The sequence below is a fragment of the Moschus berezovskii genome, chromosome 25 (genome assembly GCF_049115385.1).
Source record: "Moschus berezovskii isolate FMDL1 chromosome 25, NW_MosBer_1.0, whole genome shotgun sequence".
NCBI lineage: Eukaryota > Metazoa > Chordata > Mammalia > Artiodactyla > Moschidae > Moschus > Moschus berezovskii.
The window spans coordinates 50,338,514-50,350,098 of NC_142484.1; the positions used below are offsets into that span (position 1 = coordinate 50,338,514).

At 35.4% G+C, this 11,585-nt stretch overlaps 1 protein-coding gene across 2 annotated transcripts in view; it reads left to right on the forward strand.

Moving 5' to 3' along the window:
• LOC148773941 (neutral amino acid uniporter 4-like) overlaps window positions 1-10,514 on the forward strand; it is a 32,541-nt gene extending 22,027 nt beyond the window's left edge. For both annotated transcript variants that reach the window (XM_088832478.1, XM_088832479.1), the window contains 2 exons: window positions 783-952; window positions 6,530-10,514. In XM_088832478.1, the coding sequence (XP_088688604.1) occupies window positions 783-952; window positions 6,530-6,837 (478 nt within the window). In that variant the 3' untranslated portion in view covers window positions 6,838-10,514. The remainder of the gene's footprint in view (window positions 1-782; window positions 953-6,529) is intronic.
• The last annotated feature ends 1,071 nt before the right edge of the window (window positions 10,515-11,585 follow it).

Genomic DNA, 11,585 nt, shown 5'->3' on the forward strand with positions numbered 1-11,585 from the left:
TATCTTGAGGTCTTTTTAATAGTGAGTTTGTGTTGTTCCTAGCCCTAAGGCCCTCTTCTTTCCTTAATTTTGCCGTTTGTAATATTTTCAGATCTGTTTCTACTCAGCTTTCTTCCTTCTTCTTCACTCCTAGGATGAATACATTATAGAAGGAGATTTAATTGAATTCTTTCTTGTTTGGCAGCTGTTTAGGAAAACTGTTTATAATCTTGACATGTTAGTGATATCTTGCAGTACCTGTCTTTTTCTCCCTGGTGTATTCACCTAGCATAATGCCCGCCAGGTTCATGCATGTTGTCTCGTTTTTGCTCACGCACTTTGTCTTAATATGAATCTAACTTTCTTTTTATTTTGGTTATTTTCATTTTATTTCTTTTATTTTTATTATGACTTAGATAAACAGAGAATAGATTGGTGTTTGCCAGGGGCTGGTAGAGGGGGGAAAAGAGAAGAGTTTGGTAAAACGATACAGGCTTTCGGTTAAAAGATGAATAAGGTCTGAGCATCTAATGTAAAATGTGGTGACTTGGTTGATATTACTGTATTGTATGATTGAAGTGTGCTGAGAGCAGAATCGGTGTTCTCACCAAAACAGAAAAAAACAGACAAATACATGAGGTGATGGATGTGTTTGTTAATTAATTCCGTTTGTGGGAATTCTTTCACAATGTATATCAAATCATCATGCTGTAGACTTTAAATGTCTTATAATTTCATTGGTTAGTTAAATATTGGTAAAGCTGGCAATAAAAGAATGACTAAATTTTGAAAATTTTTAACAGGTTATATCAATCAGTGAAAATTCTGTATTCCTTCGGCATCTTTGTGACCTATTCAATTCAGTTCTATGTTCCAGCAGAGATAATTATCCCTGTGATCACATCCAGATTTCATGCTAAATGGAAGCAAATCTATGAATTTGCAATAAGGTCCTTCTTGGTTACTATTACTTGTAAGTATCACTGCACACTTATATCATAATGATTTTTATTATTGAATTTCTTCTAATGAAACTACTTAAAGTATATTTTTTATATTTTTGAAATAATTTTGTTCACCTAACTGGATACATTTTGGTTTAAAATTCTGTTATTCTACTGATATAGAAGAAAATCATAAATCAGATCCTATCACACGTAAAACAAGTAACTGAATTATTATTTTCAAAATAATATCACTCATGATTGAAATATAAGTATATTTAAATCAGATGCATAAGTGATTCTTTATATCATTGATAACATTTTGCTTTGGCTTTCTAGTTTTCCTGAAGTTTTTTATATCTGCTAACTTTTATATATTTAACAGTTCAGCTTTCCATGATTACCTGTACAAATGGGTTTTGTTCTGTTTTGGTCTTAAACAATTTCAGTGGCTTATTTTACTTATTATTTGAAGGAGTGTGTATAATCTCTTCTTATTGTTTCCTATTATAAAATGCCCCACAAGGTAGAATTAATCATGGAGACTCACAGAGAGGGGCCTTTAGTTTGGTGTAGCACTGTCATGGTGACCTGATGGTTCAAAACTCAGGTCTCCCACTTCCTTGCTGGGTCTTCTCTGAGCCCTTCTTTTCTCAACAATGAAGTGAAGATAAGACATTTAAAAATATGAACAAAGTGGTTAGAAGTTGCTGTTAATACTATCATTTTGTCACCACTTTTATTATAATTGCAAAGAGAAAGATGATTGCCACACCAATGTCTGACGGGATTGCCTAGGATGATACCAAGGACGAGGTGACTGGTGATTGGGGGACAAGCAGCTTTGGAAATTCTAGAGAAGATTTGAGTAACTATCTTGGCCCATTCAAAGTTAGAGAATGGTAGAACTAGAAATTCTGGGCAACTCTGTAAATTTCATTGAGCACCTTGGGGTAGAGCTTATGCCTAGATTTAAAGAATTGGGTGTGTTATATTTTGTTCAAAGAAACAGCAAAGCTGGGCAAAGTAGATAAAATAGATAAGACATACTTTTCGAAGCAATTATTTAAATGAAATATGTCAACTAATAAGGGAAATCACATTGAGGAATGAAGTCATTAAACCCATACTCCAATGACTAATGAAACACCCAGGAGGAAAAAAGTTATTTTAAAACGTTTTAGAATATTCTTTACACATTACTTTTATTGACATTTTGACAGCTGTACTAAATAAAAAGACGTATTTCAGGCAAAGTCCTTTTATCAGGAGATGTGAGGCAGTTCTATTCTGAATGCATGTCTCCTTTTAAGGTTAGCTACTGAATTTTAATAACTTCACCCACTTCTGCACATTGGCTACTGTTATGTTGAGCTCCCTGTCTGCTGTGGTCCAGACCAGACTGCACCTCTGCCACCAGGAATTTATTCCCACAAGCCAGGGCTTTTCCTCAAGGGCTGAGTACATAGCACCGAGAGTTGCAGCCTTTTCTTTGTCGCTTCTTTCTTTTAGTTAAAAATAGAGAAGCCCGTTTAACCAAATGTGAGGGCTATATTTACAGCATGCTTTGGACAGAGAACACAGGCCGTGTCATATGCCCTTCTACTTCATTGAGACACATCATTGGACATTGACCTTCATTTAAATCTTTGGCACGTCCTTCCAAGTTAAAGTCAACTGATTTTCATGACAGACCTGTTTTGTATCCGTTATCCAAAGCACTTGCAAATGTCCTAGGGTGGACTCTTTACTGATGGGCGTGTGGAGAGCTGGCGGAACCTTGTCCTGTCCGTAGAGCAGGCTGTGCAGCAGCAGCAGGGGGAGTGGAGGCCCAGCTGGGTTTGCGCGTTTCAGGCCCCATAGTCCGTTCCAGGTGCTGAGTCCACGTCTGCAGGACAGATCTGCAAAGTATGGTTGTAACTAATACAACCATCAGCTTGGGTTGTATTAGTTATGTCCAGGTCTCAGTTTAGTGTTGAATCGCCGTTTCACAGCATCTTCTTCATGGAATCAAAAGCTTGAAAGGATGGGTCAGGCTCTTCCTGCATGTTCCCTGTAGACCCTTACTAGGTAGGCATTACACAGGTAAGAGAGAAGAGTGACTAGCAACTGGCCAGAGGCCACTTGGACTGCAATAAATGCCTTTTATTTTAAAGGCAGGCCTGTAGAAAAAGCTGCTAAATTTTGATTTCAAACCAGTATTTTGATCCCGTGTTTGAATTGAGCCTGCAAAATATGTTAAATACTACTTATTTCTGTTATTGTCCAATTCGTTGATCCTTTCACTGTTTCTAATTTGAAAAGCCCTTGGATTTGAGACTATGCTTTCTTCTTTTAGTAAACTATGACTACATAAAGCATATATCTTTGGTAGTTTGTAGAATACTAAGAGGACGTCCCAGAGTCATTTAAGTTAGTTGTCACAGTAGCTAAAAATAAGTACCATTTGTGCCCTAGTACTCTGTCTTAGAGTCAGTAGGTGTATGGAGAGGATCATTCACTGTTCGTGCAGTTTAGGTTTGCGTGCTGCAACTAGAGAAAGCCTGTGTGCGGTAATGAAGACCCAGCGCAACCAAAACTAAAAATAAATAAGTTTTAAAAAAGATTTACATGCTAGAGTGTTGTTGATGTTATAATATCAAGCATTTTATTTTTTTCTCTGCTATATCTGCTTTTACCATTAGGATGCAAGAAAATGGACCTTTTTTGCCATTGCTTTTTTTTTTCCATGTCAGAGGCAACTTTGTACCTTAAGGATACATTCTTTTCCTCTATAATATAGTTTTTGGAAATACTGAATAAGATTAATTAGTACTTACTAGATATATTCATAATAACTGTCTGTAAATGACAAAGGGCAGCATATTTATAGTAATCCTGTAGTGAATATTTGTAATTTGTAGTGAATAAACTATCCTTATCCAAGCTATTCTTTGACTTACTATTTTTGTGATTTTTGAGTTCTTCTATGTCAGAGTTGCCTGAAGTATATATATTTCACTTTCTTCTCTTAGTAGAGAATGTTAGTACATTATCAAATAACATTTCAAGCCATTTTTACTAGCAAATATATATTGGTTATATAACATTTAAAGAATGATTTTATCTAATTGATAAATTTCATGATTTAGAAGCATTTGGTAAATGGAATTTTAGTCTGAATGAATAAATTCTAAAATACTATAGTGTTTCTCCAGATGCTTTTCCAACAACACTTCACTTGATTTACTCATAACAACTTGGCCTATTGGAAAACATTAATAACAAAAAATAGACTCCAAAATGAAAGGCTCTTTAGATGACAAGGTGGTAGTCATGTTGGTCTGGTTGTACTTTTAAATACTGCCATCTACTATAAGTATTTTATCACAAAATGGATAAAAGCCAATGGATTTTTAAACATTCTGTTGTGATTGAGAGTTATGCTTTATACTTTCTTTGAGAGAAATGTTAAAATGATATAGCGCACATCCATTAAACAAGGATTCACTTTATAAAGTATTTCTAGTTTAGAGTTCCAACTTCACATTCAATTATTTTACTTAGGAAGATTTATTGTACTTCAGTCTTGTAGAAGTGCAGCTATGTTTATGATTTCAAAATAACTTTTTTAGGATTTTAGCTTTCATAATAATTAAATAAAAAGTGGTAAGTAGTAGTGTGTGGTTCTAAGAAATGTGGTGGTTCCAAATTAATGCCACATCCTCCTGGAAAACATTGAGAGCCACAAAGAGAATATGGGGAGGGAGAAACCATAAACTAACAGTTAAGAAGTAAAGAAACCAGTAGACCAGAAACTCGAAACTTAATTACAAAGAGCATGAGTTAAATTATATATACACACACACCCCACACACAGAAAGTTCAGTAAGAGACAAACACGCAGGAAAAAGAAAAGCAAAGGAAAGTAAAGTTAGAAATAGAAGGGTGACAAAGATTAGTGAGAAAACTGATAGCTTTTGAAGATAAGGAAAGGAACACCAACACATACACAATCAGAGTCCTCAGAGCTGGCGCTGTGGTTGCAGCCGTCCTTGGCTGCGGCAGTGGTGGAGCTGTCACAGCTTCGTGCCAGCAAACTTAGCTGTTATCTCTGGTGGCAGCTCCAACCCTTCACAAACCATTCACTGAACCACTTAAGGACAATTCAGAGAAAGACTATGCCTCAGTTTTTGCAAACCTTCTGTTGATACCTTTTGGTAAGATAAAGATGAGATCAAAAAAGTGCTGGATCAAAACTTGCAGAAAACTTGTCAATAGCTTGGCATAAAATCCTGCTGATAATAATGGTGCAGATTTTTTTTTTTTTGACTTTTCATTTTGAAATAGCTTAGAAAAGCTGTACAAGAAAGTAGAATTACCATAAACCCTTTACTCTGTTTCTTCTAATGTTAACAGATTACATACCACAATACAACTGTTAAGGCCAGGAAATTAACATCGATAAAATGCTGCGAACTCATCTGTAGACCTCATTTTGATTTCACCAGTTTTTTTCCACTGTTACCCTTTTTCTGATCCAGGAACCAATTCAATTTCCCACTTGAATTTAGTTGTCAAGTCTACTAGTCTTCCCCAGTCTTGACAGTTATTTTTTTTTGTCTTTATTTACCTTGACATCTTTGAAGTGTCAGTAATTTTGTAGAATTTCCTTCAGTGTAGACTTGTGTGATGCTTTCTTATGATTAGGTTGAAGTTAAGCATCTTTAACAAGAATTCCACAGTTGATGCTTTGCACTTCTCAGTACATCACATTACGGCTTATGACTGCTGAAGTTAACTTTGATCACTTGGTTAAGGTGGTGTCTGTCAGGTGTCTCCAAAGGTACTGTTTTTTCCTTTATAATTAATGAGTTTTTAATAGAGGTATTTCCTGTTGTTATACAGTTAGTGCTAAAAAAAAATAGTGTAAAGTGTTAGTCGCTCAGTCGTGTCTGACTCTGCAAACCCATGGACTGTAGCCTGCCAGGTTTCTCCATCCATCAGATTTTCCAAGCAGGAATACTGGAGTGAGTTGCCATTTCCTTCTCCAGGGAATTTTCTGACCCAGGGATCCAACCCAAGTCTCCTGCATTGCAGGCAAATTCTTTGTCATCTGAGCCTTTGCCCATTAATTTTAGGATCCTTCATTGACTTTTCCTGCAACGGTTATTACTGTGGTGTTTACTTAATAATGGTTTTTTCCCCATGGTTTCTTCCATTTTTATTAATTGGAATTCTACTGTAAGAAATAGTTACCTCTTCTCTTTGATTTAACCATTTTTTTATACCATACCAGCCCAGATTTTGTGCTTTGTAGAATGAGCTGTATGGCAGAATAATGAAAATGCATTCTTTACCCAAAACTTCATAGCAAAAATCAAAAGTCTTTTATGTAAGAAACCCTGTTGATAAGTCAAAGTCTGAGAAACATCACTCAGTGTTTTGGTTTCTTTCTTTCTTTTCTTTTTAGCTCAGAACAAAACGTGACAGATGCTTCCGCAAGCAATAGGCTCGTAGTGCCTACTTGCATCAGTTAATTTTAATGTATTGAAAGTATCTGCAGTGAGTATTTACATAGGTATTAGATATTTACATAAGGAAAATTTGTATTTTCAATTTTCTAGGTGCCGGCGCGATCCTCATTCCTCGTTTAGACATTGTGATCTCCTTCGTGGGAGCTGTGAGCAGCAGCACGCTGGCCCTGATCCTGCCGCCCCTGGTTGAAATTCTCACGTTCTCTAAGGAAAACTACAGTATATGGATGGTCCTGAAGAACATTTCCATCGTGTTCACTGGAGTTGTTGGTTTCTTATTAGGGACATATGTAACTGTTGAAGAAATTATTTATCCTTCTCCCAAAGCTATCACTAGCACTCCACACGGTCCCTCTTTAAATTTGAATTCGACGTGCTTTACATCGGGTTTGAAATAGTAGGAGCAGAGGTATGAGTCTCCAGTTTGGAAATGATTTAAGAACCACTAGGACACGTTGGCAGTACTGATAAGCTACAGCATATTTCTTGGTTTTAAGTATTAGCAGCAATTTCAAAAATTTTAGTTTTGAAAATTGAAACAATTAAAATGTTAAACAATTAAAGAAATACTCTATTACTTGTCTTTCAGTCATGATTCAACCAAGATTCAGTCTTTTACCTCCATGCTATTCTTTTGTCACCTGGTTGAGGAGAGAACAGGGTTTCAGCATTGAGAGAATTAAAGAAGGTATAGGTAACTAAAGTCTTACCACCCTAATGAATTTCAAAGTATACTTCATGTTAGTATAGAAATATCTCAATTGTGTTTTTATTAGAGAGCCAGATACTTATGTTACCCTTTGGAAGTTTAGAAAACCCTCATTAGCCATGAGGTAAGCATCAGAAAATCCCCCAAACAGAACTGTTTTTAGCTGATCTTCATAATGAAAATCAAGAGGGCCTGTGCAAGAGTCTGACTTGGCGTTTCAACCAGATTTGAAAGAGACTTTAAAAAGTTGTGGAGTACAAATTCCCTTGTTTTTTTTTTTTTACCTGTGGAAATAGATACCCAGGATGGTTAAAGTTAACTTGATTGAGACCACTCAGCTTGAGATTGAGAGAACCTGATCTTTGGATTCCTGGTCCAGGATTTTTTATCTTTCACATCACATCCTAGAAAAAGAATAAATTATGTTCAGTTCAACTTTAGTGTTAAGTCGGTTTAATATGATGTTTGCCAAGTGCATGTGACCTGAGAAGACAGCTCTGAAAAGCCTGCAGCGCAGCCGTGGGGCAGAAGCAGCACTTTAATGAACCAGTAGAGACACCTTGCTGGTCAGCTTCTGGCAGGTGGATGGTGCCCAGCTGTCCTGTGTGTGGCTTTAGCTGTCCTTACTGTTTCTTCCTTTCTAGGTTTGTAGGTACCATCTTTCCTAATGACAAAAAAACAGGTACCTGGCATGATGCAGGACCTGTGCCCTCTTTCTGGCCTCATGGCCTTCCTCATCAGAGCCTTCTATTGCTCCACATGGGCAAAATAACAGAATCAAGCCTAGGGAAAATTGAGACAATAATAAACTGTTAAATCCTGAGAGCTCCAGGCTTCTTCCAGAGAAGTACATTCTATTCTATTCCTCCATGTTTTTTAAGCCCAGTTATTAACCAAAACAAAGAATCTCAGTGAGCATGGAAGATGAAAATCGTTAAATTTAAAATTGAGAATCTTGATTTAAAAAAAGATTTAAAACTCACTGAATTTTTTAGTCGGGTTGGTGAAAGATATCACCAAGGTCGCTGCAGTGTATATATTCTCTATTTTTGTATGTAAATGTCAGTTCAAGTATTTTTTGCTTACATCATAGAGTCGAGCATAATCCTAAAGGTATATCAGAAACTTTGTTTTGGTACAAATTCATCAGCATCAAAACTTTTAAAAAAAACATTTGCATCAAGAATCACCAATAATTTTTATGACACTTTTATGTCAGATCTGTTATGTTGAACCTTTAGTCATGCTGGGAAAATGTGGAAGAAATTGTAGGAAAAGTAATTGCCATTGAAGCTAATGTTATATAATCTTGAATATAAGAGTAAATTAGGTATTTTTTTTAAGATATGTAACTTGGTATAAAGTGACTTGAAAACTATTATTTAATACAAAGCACTATTAGATTTTTTGTCAGCTGTCTCATAATATTTCTAGTCTGTGTGAAATTTTATTTTTGTAGTTTTGCCTTTGTTTATTTTCTTTATGAAATTTATCAACTTTCGTGAAGTATCAAATGGTTGATCATAGCAGTGTATAAATTTTAATTTCAGTGAACAAATGTTGAGTATATTTTCAGAGTCAAGTTGAAATGAGGAAAGAAAGAGGGGGAGAATAGTTTTATTTCTTTACAAGAAACACTCTGTAGATGTAAATGCACTCTATATAAGGAGTTTTGATGATTTATTTCATTTGCAAAAAAAAAAATCAGGCAATATTTTTCCTCTGAAAATTATTTTTAATGAGTCATAACATTTTCTGAATGTTATTAGAGAAGATACTTTGATCAAACCAGCTATTGATTTTATTTGGGGACCTGAAAAAATGAGAGTGATCGCACCTGGCAGATTTTTTATCCAGTATCTTTGGTCCATTGCATTCTGGCTAAAATGACTTCAGCATTTCATCTGCCACCACAGTAAAACACCTTTGGAAAGCCAACCAGGTGTCTTATGACCTCTACTACTGGAATGGGGAAGAGAAAGGAAAACTTGATTCACCTCTGAAAACCTCAGAGCTAAGGCAGTCACCTCTGTTCCTTTTCAGCCAAAAGGGTTTCTCCAGTTTCAGAGTCAGCTTATCAAAACACTGGCTCTCAGATCTTTCTTTCTTTTTTATCAAAGGATCTGCTTTTCCCCGAATGGCATGGTTTCTCCACAAGTGAAGAAACAAGACCTAGTTTTTCTTAAAGACCAATTTGTATAGTGTTACCAAATGAAAAACATACTATGTTAGCAAATGCCACGTTATGTTTTAATCCTGTCCTCTGGATTCTCTGTTGAAATGATTTCTGCCTCTTGTCTGTGTGATGCACTTGACATTTTTCTAAGTGTTTTATGCAATATGCATGTGCTAATGTGGCCTAATTTCATTATTTTTGTAGTAGTTGTAGAAAAGCTCCCTACTGTAAAGTGCTATACAGATATTAATTGGGATATTAATTGAAGTTCTACATCAGTGACATGTCCAGCTGTGGACATGCTTTACTGTAGCTTACCTGTGACATCTCCTCTGGGACTGACATGCCAGAGAGGTCAGAACAGCAGCTGAGAAGTGCATTTGTTTGCTAATAATGTGTAGCCCCTCATTTCTTCATTTGAAATGGAGAAGATACATAACAGAGCTAATAGAAGTAGTAAATAAAATTATTTAACTGATACCAGTGGCTCAGTGAATATTTTCTGTTGAGAAAGTAACTTGGTAAAAACAAAAATGAGTATTTTAATCTTTTTGCCTCACTTAGCTCCCCTTCATAAAACAATTTGAGAGACTTTGATCTAAAAGGTATAACAAGATACTTCCTAACATTAAACAGCTGACTGTAATAACTAACACTTCGGCAGTATGGTTAACCATAATCTTATTTATGCCACTGGTGCTCTCTAGGCTAAACACCATTCTCAAAGTTATTGGTTCTGACCTAGGAGATAAGAAAACATGCTTTAGAAATGTTATTTATTGCCCTAGGATAAAATGAAATGACAAATCACTCTCATTCTTAAAATTATATATCAAGGTTACCTAGTTCTGATGTATCCACATATATACATTCCAGTAGTCTGTGTTATATATTAACATAAATTCGCCATTTAAATTGGATCCAGACAGATGTGTGTTGAAAGAGCACCCTGAAAATGATTCCTTTAGAGTTTTCATGATAACAAATAGGAAAACACATGCTTGTACCGTGAATAAATTAAGCTGTGGAGTTTTGTTTCTTGAAATGATGTTGTTTGAGTGAAAACTACATATCAGTGCACTTGAGTCAATTATATTTCTTTTAACTTATTTTTCTTTATAATATGAAAAAATGTCTTAAGAAGTACTGTAACTTCTGAATTTTCAATAAAATATTATTTTGCTTGCAAATGCCTTTTAAAAATATATTTGTCTTTTAGAAGGTTAATTGACACAAATGTCATAAACTGCAAAGGGCACTAGTATATTCTACGGTAACATTTTAATCAGTCTTTGAGGTTAATTCCTTGTCGTGTGACCTTCTACATTGGAAGCTGCTGGTATGCACCACTGAGGTATAAGATCCGAAGCTGACTGAAAATGAAAGGTCATACTCAAGACAGTGACCTGAACTTCCTGCAGAGTAAACGCTGGGAGGCCAGTCTGCCAGTGTCGCAGCCATGCCATCATTTACCGTTCTCTTAGGGTCAAGACTGTACAGTAACACTAATACATTTTGCTTGCAGTATGCCAACCCCAAATCAAAGACCATAAAGGTATTTATACCTTGACAGCAATAATTCTGCTCTTGTGAACTTAAGAAAAGGGCATACCATAGTTCATCAGAAGAGAAAGACTCTATACCTAAAGGTACATTGACAGTCTTATGTGTAATAGTGAACAGCTGAAAACAACCTAAATATTCAACACTAAGGAAATCATAAATTGTGATATTTTAGCCTACAGTACAATTGTGATATTTTAGCCTAGAGGTTACATTATTCAACTAATGTACTGAAGATTAGTAATTTGGTAAAGAATAAATACAAAGAGTTAACTTTTTAACTGCAGCTCTATAAAAATAGGCTTTTGGACCAAGACAGGAAGATAAGCAGGAAGTAAACCATGGTGCTGAGAGAAAGAGATGGGTTTTATGTTTTACGGCTTTTAAGTGAGTAGTTAAAAGAAGGCAGTGAGAGAAATAGGGTTTTGAGAGAGGAACAGGGAGTTTATAAAGCTTTAGTAGTAGTACATGCTTTTGTTTAAAAAAAATGGAATATAAAGACAAAAAACAAAAATTACAGGGTGTGGATAGGAGTGGGTACATAAGAGGGATGTAAATTCAATGAAAAGCCCTATGGAATACTTGTTGGAGGAAAAAGAAATGACCACTTTGTAAAATTAACTTTGGGGTTTTTTGTTAAATATAAAAAGTTTAGTGTTCTTACCAGATAAGCACATTCTCTCAAAGTTTTACAAACA